Here is a 22,505-nt window from a genome sequence, read left to right as displayed (position 1 = left end):
ATGTCAAAACTTACCAAATCGTACACCTTATTTTTTTTAAAGTTTTATTTACATAAGGAAGCTCTACCCCACGTGGGGCTCAAACTCAAGACCCTGAGATCAAGAGTCATGTGCTCTTCCAACTGAGCCAGCCAGGTGCCCCTCAAATTGTACACTTTATATTTTTTTTAAGATTTTATTTATTTTAGGGTGCCTGGGTGGCTCAGTCAGTTAAGCATCTGCCTTCGGCTCAGGTCACGATCCTGGGGTCCTGGTATCGAGCCCCACGTGGGGCTCTCTGCTCAGTAGCGAGTCTGCTTCTCCCTCTCCCTCTGTAATCTGTCTCACTTTTGCTCTCTCTCAAATAAAGAAAAACGAAATCTTTAAATAAATAAATAAATAAATAAATAAATAAATAATTCTTGGGCCAAAAAAGAAAGAAAATCAAAATCAGATTGTATAGAAATGAACAGTAATAAGCATACATCTTATCAAATCAGTGGGAGGCAAAGTTATACATGGAGAGAAACTGATAATATCACTTTTTCTTTTTCTTTTTTTTAAAGATTTTTATTTATTTATTTGACAGACAGAGATCACAAGTAGGCAGAGAGGCAGGGAGGAGGCGGGGGGGGGGGGGGGGAAGCAGGCTCCCTGCTGAGCAGAAAGCCTGATGCGGGGGGCAGGGGGCTTGATCCCAGGACCCTGAGATCACGACCTGAGCTGAAGGCAGAGGCTTTAACCCACTGACCCACCCAGGTGCCCCATCACTTTTTCTATTATGAAGCGTGAAAACTCAAACTAGTTTATAAACTCAGCATTCACATCAATGTTCTAGCAAAACAACTCCAGAACAAAGCAAAACAAAGTAGAAAGAAGGAAATTAGAAATCTAAAAGCACATATTAGTTATTTTATGTAAAAACCTATGGAAAAACTTACCAAAGTAATCACTTTATTCTAAACTTTATTTTTTTCAGTAGTCTCTATACTCAACGTGGGGCTCAAACTCACGACCTCAAGATCAAGAGTCCCAGGCTCCCCTGACTGAGCAGGCCAGGGCCCCAAGAGCATAAATTAGTTATTTTAAAAGAAAGAGTAGAATGAATTAATAAAATCAAGAGCTATTTTTAATATTTAAGGCTACTAAGATTATGGGGCACCTGGGTGGCCCAGTCCACTAAGCGTCTGACTCTTTATCTCAGCTCAGGTTTCAACCTCAGGGTCCTGAATTCAAGCCCTGTGTTGAAAAAAAACAAACAACATCAACAAAAAACCCAAAAGACTTTCTAAAAGAACCTGCTGGCAAATGTCACTGAGAGAGAAAAATAAAATGCAGACCATTACAATTAAGAACATAGGTTTATTCCCAGAAATAGAGTTAAAAATTACAAAAGAGGGATGCCTGGGGGGCTCAGTTGGTTAAGCCTCTGCCTCCGGCTCGGGTCATGATCCCAAGTCCTGGGATCGAGCCCCACTTCGGGGTCCCTGCTCAGCCAGAAGCCTGCTTCTCCCTCTGCGGGCTGCTCCCCCTGCCTGTACTTTCTCTCTCACTCTCACTCTCTCTCTGGCAAACAAATAAATAAAATATTTTTTAAAATTACAAAGGAAAATGACATACAATTGTTTGTAAACTTTTGATATTTAGACAGTAGAACAAGACAAACTATTAAAACTGATTCCAGCAGAAATAAAAAGCCCAAGTAGACCAATCATGAAGGAAGCAGTTGAAAACGTAGGAGCCACGCCAGGAAAAGACACTCTCTCCAGATCTGTTCTGGGGAGGAAAATTTTATCAAATGTGCAAAGATCAGATAATTGTGATTTTATATATATTCTTAGGGGACACGGTCACATCTCCATATATTTAATGCATATTCATGCATAAAGCAATGAATTTAGTATAATATAATGTGCAGGTCTAAACAAGCTGGAGACCACCAGAAGCTGAAGAGGCAAGGGTTCTCCCCAGAAAGAAGCCTGCTTGCTTTAGCTCCAGAAGCCTCACTGCACCCTGTGGCCTCCCGAGTGTAGGATAACACGGCCGGGCTGTTTTGCCGGGCACGGTGTTTGCCTAGATTATTTGTTTCGGCAGCTACGGGAGACCCAGACACCCACCTCCCCCACCAAACCTCCTAATGGTAACCACCGGGGCACAGGGTCTGGGGGGAACAAGAACTTTGATTCTTGCCTTTACCTTTTGTGTTGCTGACAGGCTCCCCTGCCCCAAATCACGCGGGCCTTTCCTAATCAAGAAAACAAGAACAGCGGATGCAAGCAGAGCCCTTGCCCCCAGAGGGCAGTCAGGAGCTCCGGGGCTGCTCTGCTCTCCTCCTGCCCGAGGTCTCGCACGCCCACCTCTTGCCTTGCTGCAGAGTCTGGATCCGATCAGCTCCCTGCCCGCCTCCGCCCCGCACTGGGCTCCAGGGCACGCATGTTTTGCATCCTGACACCACCCAGAGCACTCAGGTGTGAGTCCCCGAGCTGCAGTGGGAAGGAAAGCCCGAGGGCAGATCCTGCGGGCACACCGCCAAGGGAACAGCCCACTGCCCAGCCCGCACCCAACAGTTCCTGTCCCACAGAGGCGGGGCGGACGCCCACCCCTTACCACTTGCCCAGGAGGGCCTCAGGGTCACAAAGGTGAGCCCACGGCAGGTGGGGTGTGGGGTGTGTCCTGGAGGGAGCAGGACACTCAGCGTGGCCCCTAGGCACCTGGCGTGGGAGAGGGGCGAACACACCCCTGACGTCAGCTGTTTCCTGGGGTGACTCTTTCCTCTCTCTTCTGGGTAGAGGTCCAATTCCGAGCTGCTGCGGCTCCTCTCTGCCGTCTCTATAGCAACGTTCACGTGGATTTCCTAGAACAGAAGGTGCTGGAGCTGGAAGGGACCTCAGAGATCAGCTCCTCCCGCCCCCTCGTTTCAGGGAGAGGGGAGGGGTCCAGAGACACCACATTCCCGGGGTCCCTCAGCACGCCAGGGATCCAGCTGCGGTTCCTGCCTGTGGGCACCCTTCCCCGCCAGGGTCCCTCCCCTGAGATCGCAGACAGCTAACTTCCCAAGGACTGACTTACTGGAGGTGCTCTGGGGTCACAGGGCTTATCTTGGCCACTCTCCCCTTCGGAACAGACACCTGGAGTCCAGCCCAGCCCCAGTCCTGCTCAGTCACAGACCTCCGCATTCGGGGCTCCACGGAGGCAGAGCAGGGAGGCTGGGCGCTGTCAGGAGGCCCAAAGGCTGGGGCTGAGGCCGGGCTGCACCCTCCTCCCCAATCAGGGGGAGCCAATGTCCGTGGCCAAGTGGGTGGGGGCAAGAACAGGGGGTGGGAGGAGCCAGGGAAGGCTACCTGCCTGGGGGAGGGGGCTCCAAGCAGGGCCCGACAGGTCAAGAACTCTGATCCCTGCCCCAGCCTGCCTGACTTGACCCACTTGGAAAGGGGGCTCCAGAGACAGACTGCCTCAGGCCACAGATCCTAGAGAGCTGTTGTGTCTGGGCACTCCAGGACCGAGGGGCCAAACCCCTAGGAGGGCAAGTCAGAGGGCATGTGAGAGCTGGGGACCCCAGTCTGTGAAGGCACCTGGCACGGGCACCACCAGAGAGTGCAAGGGTGAGGATCCCCCGTGAGGCAGGAACAGCTGCAGGGTTGCTCCAGCTCTCTGCGGAGACATGGGGACATGGAGACCTTGGTCTGTCCAACAGAGTCAGCCCTATGCCAGGAGGGTTGAGGGTGACGGGCATCCCTCCCCTACGCTGCACTCTAGCTCAGCCCGGCAATCTGGGCAGCCCAGGTCCAGCCAAGGCCATGCTCCTGAACTTTCCCACCAAACTGGCCCTTTTCCTCCCCCTTGCGGGCAGCCTGGTCTAGTTATCTCTTGCTGTGTAAAAACAAAAAAATCTCCCAATGCTCCTGAATCTGCCATCTGGGCTGGGCTCAGTGGGGACAGCTGTTTCTGGTCAGCATGGAACCCCAGGACCAGAGCACCCATCGCCGGACGACTTCCTGGGTGGCAAGTGGGCTCCTCTCCCTCTGGGATTCTTCACGAGGCCGCCTGGGCTGTCTCACAGCGTGGCCGCCGGGCTCCAAGAACGAGTGTTTCAGGACACAGGAAATAGGGGCTGCCCGGCTGTAGGGTCTGGGTCTGGAAACGGACATGGGGTCACTTCTGCCCTGTGTATTGGTCAGAGCAATCCCAGAGCCAGAGGCTGGGACAGAGGCCTTCCTGCCTGACCGGAGGCCAAAGAACTTGCCTCTGCCCCGTGCCTCAGCGCTCCACCGCCTCTGCCCCAGGGGCTCTCTTCTTGCCTCACCATCAGGCCTGCAGATTCTGTATTTCTGGGAGGTCTCCTCTGCCCCTGTTCCCTCCCCCCGGGTTTACTGCCAGCCACTCCAATGCATCTCCCTGTCTACAGGCTGCACCGCGCCCCCCTCCTCTCGCCCCCTGTATGCCTGTAGCAGTGTCCTATGCTGCTTTGCTCAGAAACCAGGCATGGCTCCCTACTTCTCGCTGAACAGTTTCCAAGCTCCTAGGCTAAACATTCAAGTTCACTTTAGAACCTAGCCCCCTCCTGCGTTACCAGCTGGATTTCCTCCAAGCAACTGGACCACACTTTGGCCTCTGCTCCTCTGAATGCCTGCCTACTGGCGCTCTGACCCTGCATGTGTTCACTCCCCCCACCTAGCAAGACTCTCTGTCTCCTCTCCTGTTGGACTCCTGCTCAGGCTTCAAAGCCCAGATCAAATGTCCCTCCCCAACAGAGCCCTGCTCGAGCTACTTGATTATTCTAGGCTTGCCTCACTGTACACTGCGATGCAGGCTGCCTTATCCTTGTTAGCAATGATGTGTCCTGAAGTGGGGCCCGTTTCTAACTCATATTTCTTTCACCAATTTAGTAAGTTAATCGAGGCCTGCAGCCAGCTGCCAGGGATATGGCAGTGACCAAGACAAGCTGCTTCCTGTACCCAGAGAACTTCCATTCCAGAGAGTGAGACAGATGGCAAATGGAGGAACCAAGGGACATAATGATCAAAGATTAGGAGGATGGCTGGAAGGCAAGAGAAGCACAAAGAATGCATGATCTGGGGTCCTTGAACTCTCTCCCTTTAGTATATGTGCTGCCGAAGCGAGCACAACTCTCTCCCTTTGAAAGAAATCAGAGACCTGGGTTTTTACATATATTCTTCTAATTTTAAATGTTTCAAGGTCAAGTAGTTCTCTTCGGCTGCTTTCAGCCTTCCTCCCCTCCTGGCTCCCCACTCTCTCTTCCTGGTTACCCCATTAGCACTAGCCCTCACCCTCAACTCAGCTGCCTTACCTACAGCCCCCACCCCTAGGGCACCCAAACTCCCTTCTGGTTTCCCTTGGGCAACAGCTGACAGGAGGAGATAGGAAACCTCTTGCCTGGGACCCAGGGGTCAGTGGGCATGGGCTGAGAGCCTGGGCCAGCCACCCTGAAATTGGCCTCATGGAGTGTCGGACACCTGCTATCCCCAGGGCCCCAGCAGTGGGAGCTGACCCTCCACCCCAAACCCCTCGACCCACACATATGGACATTGGCCTGGAAGAAGTGGGGGGTCCTGAGGAGTGAGACAAGAAAGGAGACCCAGGGGCTCTCAGAGGGCTTCGCCAGGTTTGCCCCCCAGCTCTGACAAGGCCTTGAGGGATGGGTTTCCCGAGTCCTGGGCCAATGCCGCCAGGGTTGTTCTCTGGATCCGGAGTTCCCAGGCACAAATCCTGGCTCTGTCACCTTCCAGTCTGGTGACCTTGGACAGCTCTCTTCCCTCCTCTGGGCCTCAGTTTTCCCACCCAGTCACTGGGGATCCTGGCACCACCCACCTCACAGGATAGTTTTGAGGACGACTTGTGGCTGACACACAATAAAAGGCAGCTTCCCGCAGCCTCTCCCATGCAGGGCCCCGCCAGAACCCCCTGGGTCATCCCTGGCTGTGTTCTCCCAGACCTCAGAGCCCTAGAGGCAGCTTCTGTCCATTATCATTATTGGGCTCTGAATGGGCTAGGGGCCATGTGACAGCTGTCACATCCTGGGGGACAGCCAGGCCATCCCTCCAGCTGCCACAGGAGTATAGAGCAGAGGCTGATCCCAGAACCACTGCCCTTCTGCCTACACTCGCTGCCCGCAAGCCCCATGTTGGCTCACTACTTTTGGGGTCCCAGGATCATCTCAGCCTTATTCTCCAAGCCCAGAGAATCCTGGGTGGAAACAGATAGTTCAGGGGAGGTGTCAGGTTCTGGAGACTGGTCTGCCAGGGACCAGCATGGGGTGGGACAGTCAGCACTTGGCCTCCTTGGGGCCACAACCTGGCACCAGAAGGCCAAGGAGCTAGCCGCCTCCTGGGGCCTCCTACCTCCTTCTCCTCCCAGACCCCCGGGGGCAGAGCCCCGGGGTAAGGGCCACTCAGCGCTTGCTGCTCCTGTAACTCGGATTTCCTCTTACCCAAGGATCCTGGGGCTTCAGCCCAGCGGGCAGAAGCTGCGGGGGAGAGCGCCCTGCCGCTCTCAAGCGCCAGCTTGTCCTGCTGCCCATAACCAGCTGTCAGCTGAGCCGGGAGTGCTCCGAGAGCCCGGGGTTTGTTTGCCTGCCCCAAGGGGAGAAGTGGGGACACAGCGGGCCAGCTGGCATCTCTGGCTGAGAAGAGACAGAAATCCAAGGTGTCCGCCCCACGCAGTCCCACTGCCTCAGCGCCCCAGTCTCGGGGCACTCTCCTCCACCCACCCGGTCCCAGGCCCAGAGGCCATCTCGTGAGGGAGGAGTGGTGTACAGAGCGCAAGGAAGCGACAGGCCCAGCGCCCCACGGAGGTGGCCACGGAGCGGGGTCGCGGGGCCCGAGGGCAGGGTAGGAGCTGCCCGCACCCGGCAGAGGCGCGCCCACCCGGCACACCTAGGGCAGTGCGGGGTCCTTGTGACCCCGCCCCCGGGCGGCCGGCTCATTTGCATGCTCCCGCCCCAACGCGGCCATTGGCGGCGGCGGCGGGAGGCCGGGCCTAAGTGGCTGCGGGCTGTGGGGCGCGGGGGCGGGGCGGCGGGGAGCTGGGTGCCGGGGATGCCGCGGCCACCGCTGCCGCGGGACGGGTTTGGGTCCGCGTCGCGCTCCGTGAGCGCGGGGAGCTGGGCTGCCCGGAGCGCGGCGGCTGCAGCGGGAGCTCCCTGAGTGCCCGCCCGCCATGTCCAGGAAGAAGACCCCCAAGACCAAGGGGGCCAGCGCGCCCGCTGCCTCCGCGCTGCCGGCCGCCAATGGGTCCCGGCCCGCGCGCCCTGGGACTGCGCGACCTGTCCCCCAGGCGCGGCCCAACGGGCCCCCGCAGCCCGGCCGGCCCTCGCTTGGCGGGGGCGACTTCTACGACGTCGCCTTCAAGGTGAGCCGGCCCCCACCCCACGCGAGTGCAGCAGGTGGCGCTCGGACTGAGCCCAGCGGGGAGGGGTCGGAGAGGGTATGAAGGGCTCCGCGGACCCTGGGCAGGGAGCCCGCCCGAGCGGCACCCTGTAGCTGGCACGGCTGATACCGCGCACGGCATACACACACAGCTGTCAGACCCGGATTTCAGATACCGAACAGCTGGCATGGCCTGCCCCCTAACGCCCCAGCTGGCAGGGTCGGACAAGGGGTCCCGAACCTGGCAGGCACTCCCTCCCCATTCCCTAATGGCCCCGGAACCAACCCGAGCCCCAGTTTCACCATTTCCCATATGCTGCCTTCCCTCACCCCCAGGGTCTGTGGGTCTCCTCTTTTTGGGGGGAAAGGGGAGACTAAGAAGAGGTTTGCCAGTGGGGTGGGGAACACTGGGGCCTCCTTCAGACCTAGGCAGAAGCCTGCGACGGGGTTGTCCCCACTGTCTTCAGGTTTTGGAGCCTTTGACAGCAGGCTGGGGGAGGGGTGGATGAGGGGGAGGCCTGATTGCTCCCTCTTGGTCTTGGTCCCCACACCCGACCTGGGCCTTCTCAGGCCAAGATCTGACCTCATGTGGCAAATTCCTCCAGAATCTTACGAGATTAGAAGAAGCCCCCTGGTCTCTACCCCCAGAGGCCTCTCCAAAGGTCTCCAGGCACCAACCTCCAGACTCCACTCCCTACCAAGCACCCAAAGCTCCCCTTCCAGATCAAGCTTGGGTGTCTAGGGTCTGGGGGTGGGGTTAGGTAGGGCCCTGGATGGAAGCAGCCACCCCCACTCCCCACTAATTGAGACAGACTACTGTTCAAGCGAAAGGGGACCGAACCTTCTGGAGGTGGAAGCTGGGACCATAGCCGCCCTGTCTCCCCCAGGCCTCCTCCTTGCAGGCCTGGGATAGTTCGTCTACTCCTGACCAGGCCAGCTCAGGAAAGACCAGACACCTCTCTGGGTGGGCCAGCAACTTGGTCCCCTCTGGTCCTAACACCTCTGATCATCCTACTGCCCCAGGTCATGCTGGTGGGGGACTCAGGTGTGGGGAAGACCTGCCTGCTCGTGCGCTTCAAGGATGGGGCATTCCTGGCGGGGACCTTCATCTCCACTGTGGGCATCGACTTCCGGGTGAGAATGGAGGCTGATGTCCTCAGCACTGAGCTGACCCAGCCATGCCCTGCCCCACCCCCCTGCACCGTCATTAAGTTCTCACAATACACCTGGGTAGCGTTCTCCCTTAGCCCTGGGGTACATCCTGGTTGGGACGCTCAGGGTCAAGGTGGTTGAGGTGAGATGCCTTAACTACCAAAATGCTCCAACTCTGGATACCCTAAGGGTCCTGGAGACGGGTGAGGGTGACATGTGACTGAAGCAGAGGGTTGCACTCCCTGTGCCTGGGGCTGTATTCTGTGCCTCAGGGTGGGTGGGCTGGGTGCCCCAGGGGGTGGCCATCAGAGGGAACTCAAGCCCATGTTCCCTTGGGAGAAAAACATCACCGCCCCACTGTACACAGAGGCCAGGCAGCCTGCCAAGGACCGAAGAGAGAAGTGGCTGTGGGGCACATGCCCCCTCTTGGAGCTGGGGGTTGGGGGGTCCCTACCCTTGGGCAAGGAAGCTCACAGGAAATGGTCCCACCTGGCTGTTCCCCTCTGCCAGAGTCCCCTCCCACATTGCTCCCAGCAGGAGGGGTGTGTCTCTGGGCAGGGGGGAGTGCCCCTGCGTTTCAGGGCTCCCCACATGCCCCTGACACCCTAACAGCCTGTGGGGCCAGTAGGGAATGACGAGAGCCAGAGCAGCCGAGCCCCCTCTACCCACCAGTCTAAAGTCTGAGCGTCTTGCCAAGGTGCTGGTGTGTTCTAGACAAATCCCAAATTTGCATTTTTCTCACCCTTTAATTAGACCCAGTTGGCGGAAGGCTGGGAGGGAGGCCCATTCTGGGAACGGAAAAGGGGGCTCCCTCCAGTCTGGGGAGCCATTAGTTACCCTGCTTGGGGGTGCAGTTCCCCGCAAGTCTTCTGAGATGAAACAAGGATTCAAGTGCCAGAAAGGGACAGTGTAGGCTCTGGACACGTGGTCCTTAGCCTGTTTTGGCCCCAACTTCCCCCTTCTCACCTCCCTCTTGGTTCTGGGGCAGGTGGTGAGGGAGGTGAGGCCGCTTGGTTCACACCCCAGTTCAAGGGTGCCAGTGAGGGCGGGGTGTCCTCCGCAGCCTCCTCTCTGCCTGGCAGATGGCTTTGCCACTGGTTCCTGGGAGACCCAGAAGCACCCTGACAGCAGGAGCTCAGGGAAGAGGGAGGCGGTGTGGTCCCACCTGCCAGGGCCAGAGGCCACCAGGCCCTCAGCCAGTGGTTGGCAGGCCCCAGCCCCACCCAGCAGATGGTAACCATGGGATTGGGCCACTCCCTGCCAGTAGTTCTGAACTTCGAGGGCCTGCTGGGGGACCATTACTAGCCAGCAAACACTCAATGTGCACCTACCGTGTACCGGAACAGATTCTGGGCTCTGTGGTTACTGTAGCTAGGTCCTGTCCTGTGGCAGCTGTTGTCCCAGCAGGAAGGGAGTCTTTTATTTTATTTTATTATTTTTATTTATTTATTTTTTATTTGACACAGAGAGAGAGAAGATCACAGGTAGGCAGAGGCAAGCAGAGAGAGGGAGAAGCAGGCTCCCGCTGAGCAGAGAGCCCGATGCGGGGCTTGATCCAGGACCCTGAGATCATGACCTGAGCCGAAGGCAGAGGCCTAACCCACTGAGCCACCCAGGTGCCCCAGGAAAGGGAGTCCTTTTAAATTTGAGCAAATATTTAGCTCTCGCTCTGGGCCAGTCCTCAGTACTTTGCACACAGTAGCTCAGAAAACCACTGGGATGGGCACCCTGGTTATCCCCATTTGTGGATGGAGAGACTGAGGCACAGAATGTTAGTAATGGGCCTGGGTTATACCAGGATGACTTCACCTAAGTCGTGTGGGTGGCTCTCTGAGCAGAAGCAGCATCACGTGTAGAGCTGTGAGCAGCTGATGGCCCCTCAGAGGGTTGGGGCAGGGCCTCCGGGCCTGCGGGCAGGCATTGGCAGGCTGCCAGGGTACGGGGACAGATGCACGTGGTGAGCCTGAAGCTGCAAGGAGGTGCGGGGAAGCAGACTAGGGCTAGGCGCCAGGAGGAGGTGAGGCAGCAGGGCTGGTCCGGAGAGGTGCTGTGGCAGGGCAGGGGAGGAGGGGGAGGGTCAGCCCAGTCAGTCGTGGAGTCAAACCACGACTGACTGGGCTGCATCATTGAGGGCGGTGGAGCGGCAGGGGCCGTGTGCCAGGCCTCTGAGGTGGGCAGAGAAAGCACACACGTGGCCCGGGACGGGACAGGGCCGGCTGCGGGGGGCAGCCACCTCCAAGTCCATCAGGAGGGCCAGCTGAGTGGGAGAGGGGCCTAGAAATCACCAGGCACGGGGGCGGGGAGAGCTGGGGGGAATCCCAGGATATGCGTTCAAGGTGCAAGTTTACCTGCAGGTTCAGGGAGGCGAAGTGGCCAGACGAGAACCAGGAGGTGGGCATCGGGGATAGAACCAGCCAGCTGAGGGGCAGACGGATAAGAATGAATTTTCGGGGGCATGCCAGGGGCTGCTCGATCTCAGGCTAAGTCCTGGCCTGGCACTGCGGCCCACCCCCACTGCACCCTCAGAGCCCCCCAGCAGGGGCAGCACCCGTCTCTAGCTGCGGGGCTCAGCGGAGCTGGCTGGCTGTCTTTCAGAACAAAGTTCTGGATGTGGATGGCATGAAGGTGAAGCTGCAGGTGAGAGGCGGCCGGGGGCAGGGGGGGTGAGTGGAAGGGTCGGGGGTGGGTGAGGGACAGGGGCTGGCAGCCCTGACTCGTGGGCTGTGCCTGTCACTGCAGATCTGGGACACAGGCAGGCCAGGAGCGGTTCCGCAGCGTCACCCACGCCTACTACCCGCGACGCCCATGGGTGAGCTGGTGGGCATGGGCGCCAGCCCCAGGAAACAGGAGGCTGCGGCCCCCCGGGTGCCCTGCTGCCCTGGCCTCTGCTCAGAGGAAGGTGCCCTGGGAGCGTGCACGGCAGGCAGTGTGGAGGCTGCGATGCCCGAGGGTGTGGGTGACAGGAAGGTGCTGTGGGCCCTGGTGGTGTTCTCACCGGGCCCTCTGCCCCCAGCACTGCTGCTGCTCTATGATGTCACCAACAAGGCCTCCTTGACAATATCCAGGTCAGTGTTTTCCCCCCTTGTGGTGGTCGGAACAGGCCATGTCGGCATTAGGGTCCCAGAGGGCTGAGCACCCTACTGACAGGGAGAAGTGGCCCCTCTGGCGGCTCGGGGTGCCTGAGAGCCAAACGGGGTCTGGGGACCTTCTAGCTCTGTCAAAGGTACTTGTCGGCGATGCCTCAGCCTGGCACGGGGACCACTATTTCTGGGCCCCTCCCGTCGGCCAGAGCCCAACAGGTGCTTTGTGCAGTGTGGCCTGGAGGGGCAAGGGGCACGCAGGAGTGCCAGGCTCCAGCTGGCCTCAGCTTGCCCCCCAGGCCTGGCTGACCGAGACCCAGGAGTACGCCCAGCATGATGTGGTGCTTATGCTGCTGGGGAACAAGGTGAGCGCCCGGGCCCACCTTCCTCCACCCTGGCTCTTGTTGGGGGGGTGAGGGATGGGCAAGCCCAGGGCCGGTTCTCACCAAGACCCCCGTGCCAGGTGGACTCTGCCCAGGAGCGTGCGGTCAAGAGGGAGGATGGGGAGAAGCTGGCCAAGGTGAGCCAGGGCAGGGTGGGTGGCCAGCGGTGTCCCTGGGGTCCAGGGCTCGGGCTGTCCCCACCAGGCTGCCACCTGGCTGGCAGCACCTGTTTGCAGGAGTATGGGCTGCCCTTCATGGAGACCAGTGCCAAGACAGGCCTCAACGTGGACTTGGCCTTCACTGCCATTGCAAAGTAAGTCCTAGTCTGCTAAGCCCTAGTTTGCTTCCTGGACCAGGAAGAACCCCCCCACACCTGAGGTCTGTTCTCCTTGCTGGGGTAGAAGCCATTCTGTCCCATGGTCACTCCCGCCCCACAGGGAGTTGAAGCAGCGCTCCATGAAGGCCCCCAGTGAGCCCCGCTTCCGGCTGCACGACTATGTCAAGAGGGAGGGCCGAAGCGCCTCCTGCTGCATACCCTGAACTTGGGAGGGCCCTGAAAGGCTGGATGGAGATTCCATAGCCCCCGCCCCCCAATTCAATCATCCCGCACTCAATCCTCGGATATCCGTTCCTGGGACTCCAAGACGGAGTCTTACCTTTCCCAGAGGCTCAGGCCCAAGAGGCTGTAAGGAGCCAGTGGATCTGCACCTCCCTTCACCTGCTGCTGCCTGAGGGCCCTGAAGGAAAAGCAAGGGTCTTGGGTACAGGAGGGAGCAGCCAGTGCAGGTCCCTCTGCTGCCCCCTCCTGGACACGCCCAGTCTTGAGGCCGGGCCCCAGTGCCTAACCCCTAGAGAAAGCCTTGTCTTTGGTTGCACACACTGTCCAGGCAGGGAAAGCCAGGACTCCTGCCCGTGCCTGGGCCGAGGGCTGCACTGCAAACCATACCATGCATTTGTGCCCCAAGGACCAGAGACACCTGCTTCCAGCTCACACACTAGGAGACTCTGGTTCCAACGTCAACACAGACCTCCTTTCTTGCTACCTTGGAGAATGCCAAGGTTGGGGCTTTGTAATAGATGAACAGCATGTGGGAAATCACAGAAAGTCAGAGAAACTAGAACTGCCAGCCTCACCGAGACCTTGCGTGGTGAAGTCAAGCCAGGGGCTGGTAGTGCGCTTCATGTACTCAAATCTTCAAGTCTATCTTCAGATTAATAAGCTTTGTTTTCAGTTCTAGTGAATAAAGTTGTGTTTTCTGGCCTGTGTCTCTCTTCTGCTGAAAATCCCCCTTTAGACCCCTCGGCAAAGTACAGATCATCGGGGCGCCTGGGTGGCTCAGTGGGTTAAGCCGCTGCCTTCGGCTCAGGCCATGATCTCAGGGTCCTGGAATCGAGTCCCGCATCGGGCTTTCTGCTCAGCAGGGAGCCTGCTTCCCTCTCTCTCTCTGCCTGCCTCTCTGTCTACTGTGATCTCTGTCAAATAAACAAATAAACTCTTAAAAATAAAAAACAAAGTACTGATCATCTTTAACACTGAGAGAGTGGCACCCCGCCCGTAACTAGGTTGCTTGGAACCCCAATGGTCTCTAGGGAGCATGGGAGAGCCTAAGTGGTTCATGTCCACTCCCCTCGCCCTTCAAAGACCCAGCGGAATAGAAAACAGAGCTCCATGGCCTGTTAGTGAAGAATTAAAAAGAGTTCCTGACCTACTGAAAGCAGGGTCCAAAAAAGCCCCCAGTATTTCTGGCCTTATAGGGAAATATGGAGAAGGCAGTTCCAACAGAGGGGGAGTCATGGTATGACCATCCTTCTCCCTTGGCTCTGTCCCAAGACTGCTGGGAGACGAGCTGGTGCTCCTGTTGTGGAACCCAGACTGGATCACTCAACCGAAGAACCAAGTGGCACTCAGAGACCTTGGGGGATAGGAGGTTTACTTGAGACAGCGGCAGGCTCAGAGGAAAGTGATCTCCAAAGGTCTGAGCCCAAGCACACGCAAGGGGAGTAATTCGTACATCGCTAGTTCCGTGTACATGGCACTTTGGTGGGTGTGGCGAGTGGGGCAGGGACTGGGATTCCCCTGCTGGCCCAGTCGGCCATCTCACAAGTTTTCCTTATGATATGCCCCCTTTGATGCTCCTTTAAACACTTAGCTTAGAGGGCATCATCTCCATCTGCTCTGGGTTGGTAGCCTTGCAAAGCTAATACGTAGGCAGTGGTCCACCTGGTATTTTCTATGAACTCTGAGGGTATTTAGGATGTGGGGACTAACAGTGATGAGGAGGATGGAGGAAGAGTGCCCTCAAGGTCTGTTTAGCCTTTGTCTTCCTCTCGAACTCCTCCATCTGACTGCCCACAGTGGGTTGGACAGGTCCAGTGAACTGTGGCACCCGCATCACCTCTAAACTACAAGTCCCGCCAGGTGCCGGTTACTGTTCCATCCGGCATTTCCTCCCGTGATTTATGCAGACGGGGCCTTATTCTGTAGGCAGCGCGTGGCAGGCGTGTGAGCACTGAACCCAGTGCCCCATCTGTCTGACTTGATGCAGGAGCACTGAGATTCCCAGGGTAAGGGGAGGGAGGTGAGGGTGAGGAAGACTTTAAGCAGGAAAATGTGGCAACACATTCAAAGGCAACGCAATAAGCAACACCACTGGCAAGTCTCTGGGAGAAAGTCTACTCAGAAGGGGCAACAGTGTACAGTCCGACTCCTAAGACGCCGACCAGCGCTAGGGACCATGTGAGCCGATGTCCATCTCAGTGGGGACCCGTCAAAGGCGAAGCTGGAGTGGGCCCACAGGCTCTGGCTGGACTTTACACTGGTTGCCACTCATCTGCATGAGCTTTTTTTTTCCTCCCAAGTAGTGAACTCACGGGGGACACCCGAGACCTTGAAGGCAGGAGTGGCTAGAGCCGCAGTGCAGGGCCCTGTTCACTGCGGTTGAGGGGGACGTTTCCTCCAATCTTGGACTCAACCGCATCCTGTCTAAAGGGTACCAGGGACCCTAAGGAGATTGGGGTCCTCTCAATGGTGTATCTTTGTGACTCATTAATGTTGCCCCCCGGGGCCTGAAGCTGCTCCTTTGTCTCCAACGGGCTGTGTTTCCTGGGAGGCTCCCTGGCATCAGGGAGGCCGTCTGTAGAACTAGGAAGGGAAACCCAGTGTCCCAGGCATGCAGTGAGTACATGGGAGAGCTGGGGGAAGGAGATATGGCCACGGAAGCTTAGCTTCCTGACAGACTTTGCTGAAGTCTCCTTGAGGGTACAATTCATTTGCTCCACTTTCCCGGAATTTTGGGGCCTGTAGCCAGCATGGTCTCCAGGTAATGCTGAGAGATGCAGGCCCATTGTCACTATGGAGTGTTAACGCAGGCCAAACCTGGGCATGACTGTCCTTTTCCCTCAGGACGACGGCAGGGAGGCAGACTTTTCTTTTTAGCTTCCCTTTCAGCTGTGACCTCCCTGTTCGTGCAGACCCTACTCGCAGCCTCTATTAGCTGGGTAATGTTCATCTGTCCCAGTGAAACCCACTAGGTTTCAAGCTTTTCCTCACCTCTGGGGCACCCTGAGCCATGAAGGAGGGGTTTACCATTTGCAGCTTTCCTGGGCCTCAGGGTCAAATGGAGTGCACATCTAATAGCTTCAGTTTCTCATGGTTGTCCCTGGAGACTCCCTGGTTCTTGGGTGACTGGGAATACCTTAGTCATGTTCATGGGTTTCTTAGCTCCTGCTTGGATTCCCCAGAGGACTTCCTGGCATCCGCAGGTGCGGGCCTGTCCTTAATCTGTGGTGAAGTCCCATGCTGGGCGCTGCTTGGGTGCAGCTGCTCTGGCCCAGGCGGCCGGGCCAAGACCTCCCGCAGGTGCGTGCCCTTCCCCTTTCCTCTGTTAAGCATGGCATGGTAACTGCTAGCAGTCCTCCCAAGATGGCCCAGAATCTGGAAGAGGGACTCCATGAGGTCTACCACAGCCTGCAGCTTCTCAGAGGAGGGTGGGGGGTTATCTTTCCAGTGGAGGAGATCGGTGGTAGAGGAAGGCTGGTAATACATCACAGAACGGCCAGGCTCCCTTCCATCCCATCCCATTCTCATCATGACTCTTGGATTCCAGTGCCTCTCATACCAGCATCTGGAAGGCGTATGCACCCGGCCTGGGGACAGTAGGGAGATTGATGGCAGTGGAATGTCTGGAACTGGGGGGCCAGGTGCAGACGGCCTTGGGGTTGCATACGTTGGGGGTGAGATCAGTTCACCTCCGGGATCTCTGGCTAGGATGCGCAGAGGCTGGGGCTTCTGCTGGGTCACTTGGGTGAGGCAACTCAAACCCTGGCCTGTCCCTGCTTATTTCAAGTTAATCACATTCTAGCGGTAGAGTCTAGTTGTCCTGGTTCTCCCGTCAGGACTCGCCATACTCGCCAAACCGTTGGGACATCTAGTGTCCCTTCCGAAGACCACCAGACATTAAAGGGGTGCCACCCCAACTCCCATAGGGTTCTCAATTTGCTGCGGTTCATCTTGACTGAATTCTCCTGAAAACTCCTCAAGATGTTTGATCATGGTCGCAAATACCATACTCTGGCCTGATCCCATGGTGATGCTCCCGTGTGCGGTGACTCAGAGACCGGGTGGGTCTCTAGGGGAGGTTTGGCCGTGGTGGGGTCAGTGCTGACTAACGATCGGAATCCATTCCAGTGCGCCCACACACCGCAGCATCGCAGACGGGCCCACTTGGGCTTCGCAAACTATGGGAACCCACGGGTGCCCGCCCCTGGAGTCTCAGGATCAGTTCGCCTGCGGGCGGTCGGGCTGGACCACGCATCCACGCACAGGTCCACTCCACACGCTGACACGTTTCCTCCCTAGGAACTCGGACCTGTGACACCGGAAGTGTCCGGGGCGTCACCAGGCTCCCCCTCCCATCCCCGTGGGTGCGTCTCTCTGGGTCCAGGGCCCTGGGCCCGACCGTGATCCCACGTCAGGACCAGGTCCTCCCCTGCCGCGGCCCCTGGGCCCAGCGGAAACAGCCGAGCAGGGCGGGTTCCAGGCATCCGGCAGGGAACTGCCCGACGTCAGGCAGGGCGCACCTCCTGCATTAGGATCCCCCAGACCGGGGGCAGCGACGGGCCCCCGCGGGTGGCCTTCCCGGCCCGGGACCGAACGCCCACGAAGAACCACGCGGCACTCGCAGGTCTCGGAGAACACCACGTTTATTTGACGCCAGGGGCCTCGGACGAGGGGCGCAGCTCGGACATCTCTGCTTCCGCGCACGCGGCCTCCTCGTCCCTCCCGTGGGGACCGACCTGCTCTCCCCGACTCACCACTTGGCTCTCCTGCGCAGGCTCCAGACGCGCCGGGCTCCCGCCTCACCAGCAGGCTGGCGTCCGCGGCTCCCCCGCCGCCCTGGAAGGCACACAGCGCCGCACCGTGAGCAGAGGCCCCCTCCCCGCCCCGGACGAGGCAGCGTCGCACCCACCCCCGCCAGCACGCGCGGCGCACCCCGAAGCCTCAGTAGCGCGCGGATAATCAGACTGCGAGCGCAGTTGTCATACGAGGTGTCAGAAGTACGGCAGCTCATCACAGGCTCCACGCCGCGCAGGGGAGCGGGCCCCGCCCAGCCTTACCTGCGGGGAAGCGGAGGTCTGGAGGCTCCGACTTCCCGGGTCGGTGGGGGGTGACGAGCGGGGAAGCAGGAGGCAAAAGACGCGAACGGCGCCGAGGCGGAAGGGCGTCAGGCCGGACTGCTAGCCTGCGCGACCCCTCACACCCACGCGGGGGTCAGCGCGCCTGCCCACAGAAAGAAAGCCACCCCACCTTCAGTCGATCCGAAAGAACGGCGCAGCGCGTGGCTCAGGCTTTTATAGAAAGGGCCCACCACTGTGATTGGGCCATCCTGACGGAAGTACCGCCCCCCCCTCACCGCTGATACGCTCCGGGCCTCCCCGGCCCGACGCGCGAAACTTCCCCCTTTTGCAACGGGCCATCAAACATCATCGTGAGCGACAGCCACAAACAGCCAGTCAGACTCCGACCTGCAACATAGAGTGATTCTAAAGCTGCCAATACCTCCCTGCGACGTCGGAGCCGCCGGAAGTCGTAGTTTCTGAGGAGCGGCGCGTGATGCAGCTCGCCGGGCATTGAGAACCCTAGAACTACAAGTCCCGGCGGGCGCAGCGCACGAGCGCCTTCGGCTCGCGCCTCCCGTCCCTTTCCCGGCTGGCGGCCCCGGGAGCACGATGAAGCGGGAGGGTGGCGCTGCCGCTCCCGGGCGGCCGCGGGCAGGTGAGTGTCCGCGCGGCGCGCCCGGCCTGGGGCTCGCGCCTCGGGGCCGCGCGGTGGGCGCGCCGGGGTCCGCGGAGGGATCGGGCCTGGGGGGGCGGGGCTGACGTGGGCCGGGGTCTGCGCGTCGGTCTGTCGTTCGCTCGGCCGCTCGGTCGCTCCGTTCTCCCCTTCCTCCCTCATTCCCGCTTCCTGCGTCCGGGGAGCGCCGCCGGGACCCGGTTCTCGTGAGCGCTTCCTCTGCGGCGGCTTTGCTCAGTCCGGCCGCTGTTGACACTTCGCGCCGAGCCTTCTCCGCGGAGCTCTGGTGGATGTTGAGCTGCCTTCCTGCTCTCCACCCACTAGACAGGGTCACCTCCCCCACCCCCTTCGTGACCACCCGAAACGCTTCCAGACATTGCCCAACGTCTCCTGGGGGACAGAGTCTTCCCCCCCAACCCCGCTCGAGACCCGAGGATCCGGAGCGGGGAGCGATGGACAGTACCCACAGGAGCCCGAGGGACTTGCGATGGGCGCTTTTAAAGGAGCAGGACGCCGAGGGGGAGTGCTGGGCGCTCCTGAGTGGCTTGTTGAGGGGGAGGTGCCTCCAGCAAGCAGCCTGGCTTGCGAAGTTGCTGGAAGAGCACGCCTGGCCGAAGCAGCAAGATGTGCAAGGGACCCCGGGGTTAGAAAGGGCTTGGTGCGCCAGTGAGTGCTGGCAGGGGTGAGAGGCGAGTCCCGGATTCCAGGCTGGGATGCGGGTGCAGGGGTTTGTACGCAGGAGATCCAGCAGCAGGCCGAAGTCTAGTAAAGAGTCCCTGGTTGTGTGTGGAGGAAGAACTGGGGTTCAGTGGGGAAGCCGGAGAGTGAGGAGGCTGGAGGGCATGTAGAGGAGAGTGGGCTGGGAGAGGAGGCTCCCACCGCTCACTGGGTCTGGCTCTCGATATCTTGATCCACTTGCACATCGAGCTGGGGCTGAGTCTGCAGTTCTGCTGGATCCCACCCTGCTTTGGAAAGAGAGGGGTGGAGAATAGGGTTGGAGATTCCCCCCCCAACACACCCTTTACTTTGCTGCCTCCCTTGCTTAGAGCTCCAGGCTGCCCAAACCATCTGTCCGCCCTTCTCTCCATCTCACAGACCCCTCCCCACACACGCACAGGGTCCCTCTCCTTGGGGCTGCTCACCCCCTGGCCTTTGCCAAGCATGTGGCTTCTCTTCCTCATTCCTTCTGTTTGAGCCTCTCCCTTCCCACACACCCTCCTTGAAGGCCTGTGTAGCAGACACTACCTCTCTGTCGTAGATCCCTACTTGAGCTGCTCTGGGCATTCACGTTTCTCCATGGAATCCCCAGTCCCTGTGTCCCGTGGCTCCTATAGGGTATTGCTGCCCTACTCCCCAGACGTCAGAAACGCCCGCTGAAGGGAATGGGGTATGGGCGGCCTGGATGAGAGAGGTAACCGGCTGAGAAGGGGGAGAGGTCCTCCTTCCGAGTAACCCCCACTGCAGCTGTGTGTGACAATATCTCTGGAAACGGGTGCAGCAGGTCAGAGTCTGAAGCATTGACCTAGCTGGGACAAGAAACCCTAGAAAAGTGCCTCTGGTAGGTTGCATGGGGCTTACTGGTACTCCCGGAGCCTCTGTCTGTCTCTCCTCCCAGGTCCCGTAGCTCCAGGGTCAGACTCACATTTGGCCGTCCGCACACACCCCCTCTCCAGCCTGGGGACTGGGCTGCCGTGGGTGTGAACCAGGCCGCAGGACTGGGAGCGCACAACTTGGGAAGTGGGAGAGGTGGGGTGTAAGGGCCCATACTGGCTGGGTGGCCCCCGGCAGCCTGGGTGCAGTGGTTTGGCTGCCCCCTCCCCCGCAGCTCGTCTTGGCCTGGGGCTGGCTTCAGTGCACGGTGGGCTCCTCGATTTGGGGCTGGCTTATGCAGGAGGTGCTACTGTAGAGGGGCCTGCCAAGCCCTCCACTTCCAACAGATGCCCCCGGCGTCCTCTGTGCTCTGCTCTTGCCCCTTCGCAGAGGCATTTGCTTGCTCCTGGAGGAGCATGGAATCAGGTGGACCAGACCAAGGGGAGAAAGGGGCCCTCGGGATTGATGCTAATGTCACTGGCAGACCTGGCGCTTGACTATCCCTAGCGGGGGAGGCCTGCTGTCTGGGAGTCTAGTTGGGGGGTGAACCAAGCCCAGGAGCACCCACGCAGGAGTGGGGGTGCCCCACCATGAGCTGGCAGGGCACCGGGCGGACAGTGGAGTGGCTGGTGCGTGTCCAGGCCAGACTGTGGCCTGTGACTTTGTATACATGCCACAGCTTCTACAGGGAAGCAGAAAGAGGAAGGCGGGGAGACAGAAACCACATGGGGCGTGGTGAGGAACAGTCAGGGTGGCCTGGAACCGTAGCCTGGGCCTGAAGCACTGCTGGCCGCTTGGCTCTCCGGCAGAGGCCCAGGACTGGTCCCCACAGGTTTAGACTCGTGGCCAGGGGCGGGGGGATGGTGAGAGGAATGCACCTGGTTATGGGGGCCACTTTTACCTGCCCACACCCTCCCTCCAACTCAGGGTCTGGCCCAACTTTGTCTGCAGGGGCACAGATGGGAAGCATGTCTTGGGCTGCGTGGTGTGAGGGACTAGTGGCCCCCACAGCCAGGTGCTGCGATAGGACCAAAACCACCCTTTCCGAGAATGCTCTCTCCCTGCTCTGGACCTGGCCAGCCCCTTTCTCCAGGAGTCGTACAGAGGGGACTTCCCCCATGCAGAGGCCTCTCTGTATGGGAGAGAAAGCACAGAAGATGAGTCTGGCACCAGGGAGCGGGTGGGGAGGCAAAGGGAGTCCCCTGGCTGAGTTGGGGGTTAAAGGAGGGATGCTCTCCCTCCCACAGAAGGGCCTGTGGGTGCCGGAGAGGCTGGACCGGGGTAGGCAAGGTGAGAGGCGAGGTGGAGGGCTGAGGACCCAGGAGCTGTCCAGTCCGGCAACCTTGAGGCCACTGTGGATTAGGACAGTGGGTACAGAGGCTGGGATGGTGGGTGAGGGCAGAGGCCCAGGCTGCCTACTGGGAGGGAAGGGAGGCCGGAGAGGCCTCAAATGGGCCTGCGGAGATGCCGAGGGGATCCCTGACATCACACCCTGCCTGTTTGGGATGGAAAAGCCACGCTAAGGGGACATCCGGGAACAGCTGGGGAAGCGTATGGGGCTTTGCTATGGCAACCCGGCCTGTTTCTATAGGATTTGGCAGCCCAGCTTGGGCTTGGGCCCAGGGGCCCAGGCAGGAGCTCACCCAGGGGCTGGGTGGTCCGTGGGTGATACAAGGGACTGGCCCTGGAGCTCTGGCTGTAGTCCAGCTGGCCACCCACGGTGCCGTGCCAGGCAGGGCTGAGGTGTCCTGAGCCCCCAGTGTTCCCCCTGGAGCAGTCACCACCAACTGTGTGGCCTGAGGGGGTTTTTGGGGTGCGCCTACCCCCTGGCTGGCTCAGCAGGGCTGTTCAGGAGAGCCCACCACACCCACTGCCTGGGGCCGTGTGGGGGGGCTCGAGGTGGGGCTTGGTCCCAGTGGGACCTGCTTGTGGCCACCCTCCCCCCATTCCCTCACTGACAGCATGCACTGCCCCCTCCATTGGCTGCCAGCTGCACGGACCAAACTGGGGGGCCTGGTTCCCACATTCCCAAGGGTAAGGACTCAGGCGATGCCATTGGCTTCTGTCCAGGGGATGGGCTGGAGAGGGGTTCCCCAGGGAGCTGGCCTGCCCAGAGAAGCGGGCTGGTGGAAGGGCCTTCCCAAGGAGGATCTGGGGTGGGGAAGTCCAGGGGCCGGGGCATGATAGGTGCATCTCTAGTTCCTTGTCGGGCAGGGAGCGCACCGCAGGGCCCCAGAAGCCCTTTGGACGTGGACGTGGACGTGGGTGGACAAAGATCCCTGAGCCTTGACAGTGGGCTCAATCAAGAGGCTGCAGGGACGCTGATTCTGCACTGACCCTCAGCGCCCATGAGCACTGAGCCTTACCTGTCCCACCAGCCTTACCTGACGTGGGCAGACCCATCTCCAGCAGGACCTGGGGTCTTCGGATTTTAAGAGATGGAATCCTCGGGTCCCTCCCCTGGGCTCTGCTGAGGCACCTGGAACAGGCAGAGTGGGGACTCCACTGGGGAGGGCAGGACAGCTGTGGGGAGTGGACAGCCTATCTCACCCTCCTCCCACCCCAGCTGTGCCTGGCAGGCCGAGCCCACAGCTTTTCCCAGGTTGGGCCAGTCCGGTTCTCTAGTTGACAGCACCCTGTCCGC

General features: G+C 59.4%; 3 protein-coding genes, 2 long non-coding RNA genes and 1 other non-coding gene across 13 annotated transcripts in view; 2 read left to right on the top strand and 4 right to left on the bottom strand.

The window, feature by feature from the left end:
• Positions 1 to 1,608: 1,608 nt before the first annotated feature.
• On the bottom strand, positions 1,609 to 18,433 carry LOC116581457 (serine/arginine repetitive matrix protein 1-like). Its single transcript, XM_032328633.1, has 7 exons — positions 18,038 to 18,433; positions 17,596 to 17,715; positions 17,293 to 17,374; positions 6,428 to 6,619; positions 2,587 to 2,833; positions 2,176 to 2,224; positions 1,609 to 1,755 (listed from the first exon to the last, which is right to left on the bottom strand). The coding sequence occupies exons 1-7, from the start codon at positions 18,431 to 18,433 to the stop codon at positions 1,648 to 1,650; spliced, it is 1,194 nt and encodes a 397-aa protein (XP_032184524.1). The 3' UTR covers positions 1,609 to 1,647.
• Positions 6,993 to 13,239, top strand: RAB26 (RAB26, member RAS oncogene family). 6 transcript variants are annotated; one of them, XR_004281754.1, is made up of 8 exons: positions 6,993 to 7,347; positions 8,388 to 8,498; positions 11,112 to 11,153; positions 11,256 to 11,324; positions 11,530 to 11,581; positions 11,896 to 11,961; positions 12,060 to 12,292; positions 12,417 to 12,464. XR_004281754.1 is itself a non-coding variant. In XM_032327308.1 (4 exons), exons 2-4 carry the CDS (start codon positions 11,620 to 11,622, stop codon positions 12,976 to 12,978), a joined length of 687 nt encoding a protein of 228 aa, XP_032183199.1. In that variant the 5' UTR covers positions 11,257 to 11,324; positions 11,530 to 11,619; the 3' UTR covers positions 12,979 to 13,239. The 6 variants fall into 6 exon arrangements, 5 of the variants coding, with proteins under 5 accessions (XP_032183199.1, XP_032183202.1, XP_032183203.1 ...); XM_032327308.1 differs by lacking the exons at positions 6,993 to 7,347; positions 8,388 to 8,498; positions 11,112 to 11,153; positions 12,417 to 12,464 and adding an exon at positions 12,867 to 13,239 and having other exon boundaries at positions 11,257 to 11,324; positions 11,530 to 11,961; XM_032327311.1 differs by lacking the exons at positions 6,993 to 7,347; positions 8,388 to 8,498; positions 11,112 to 11,153; positions 11,256 to 11,324; positions 12,417 to 12,464 and adding an exon at positions 12,867 to 13,239 and having other exon boundaries at positions 11,443 to 11,961; positions 12,060 to 12,116; positions 12,216 to 12,292.
• Positions 10,093 to 12,873, bottom strand: LOC116580703. Its single transcript, XR_004281755.1, has 3 exons — positions 12,636 to 12,873; positions 10,865 to 10,934; positions 10,093 to 10,563 (listed from the first exon to the last, which is right to left on the bottom strand). It is a non-coding gene; the product is annotated as an uncharacterized LOC116580703 (long non-coding RNA).
• On the bottom strand, positions 17,475 to 17,557 carry LOC116581571. The gene has a single exon (XR_004282114.1). It is a non-coding gene; the product is annotated as a small nucleolar RNA SNORD60 (small nucleolar RNA).
• Positions 18,083 to 22,505, top strand: part of TRAF7 (TNF receptor associated factor 7) — a 17,239-nt gene continuing 12,816 nt past the window's right edge. For 2 of the 3 annotated variants that reach the window (XM_032327303.1, XM_032327304.1), the window contains exon 1: positions 18,084 to 18,253. The gene's annotated coding sequence lies outside the window, so the exon portion shown is untranslated. Of the gene's footprint in view, positions 18,254 to 22,505 lie in introns of all 3 variants that reach the window. The other variant, XM_032327306.1, reaches the window with a different exon arrangement.
• LOC116580704 overlaps positions 19,281 to 22,505 on the bottom strand; it is a 6,970-nt gene continuing 3,745 nt past the window's right edge. The window contains exon 3 of the long non-coding RNA XR_004281756.1: positions 19,281 to 22,340. This is a non-coding gene — a long non-coding RNA (uncharacterized LOC116580704). The remainder of the gene's footprint in view (positions 22,341 to 22,505) is intronic.

This window comes from Mustela erminea, chromosome 20, assembly GCF_009829155.1.
Source record: "Mustela erminea isolate mMusErm1 chromosome 20, mMusErm1.Pri, whole genome shotgun sequence".
In the NCBI taxonomy this organism is placed as follows: domain Eukaryota; kingdom Metazoa; phylum Chordata; class Mammalia; order Carnivora; family Mustelidae; genus Mustela; species Mustela erminea.
The sequence above is the reverse complement of the archived record's forward strand: the minus strand, read 5'-3'. Positions and strand labels throughout refer to the sequence as shown.

Excerpts from the sequence above, each read along its gene's own strand:
- LOC116581457 (XM_032328633.1), bottom strand. The coding sequence starts at position 18,433 with ATGAGGGAGGAAGGGGAGAACGGAGCGACCGAGCGGCCGAGCGAACGA. Across the intron at positions 17,375-17,595 it reads AGACCTCCGCTTCCCCGCAG|GGCGGCGGGGGAGCCGCGGA; the intron begins GTAAGGCTGGGC and ends TGTGCCTTCCAG. Across the intron at positions 1,756-2,175 it reads GCCTGTCAGCAACACAAAAG|AACAGATCTGGAGAGAGTGT; the intron begins GTAAAGGCAAGA and ends TTTCCTCCCCAG.
- RAB26 (XM_032327308.1), top strand. The coding sequence starts at position 11,620 with ATGTCGGCATTAGGGTCCCAGAGGGCTGAGCACCCTACTGACAGGGAG. Across the intron at positions 11,962-12,059 it reads TTATGCTGCTGGGGAACAAG|GTGGACTCTGCCCAGGAGCG; the intron begins GTGAGCGCCCGG and ends CCCCCGTGCCAG. Across the intron at positions 12,293-12,866 it reads GCCTTCACTGCCATTGCAAA|GCAGGGAAAGCCAGGACTCC; the intron begins GTAAGTCCTAGT and ends CACACTGTCCAG.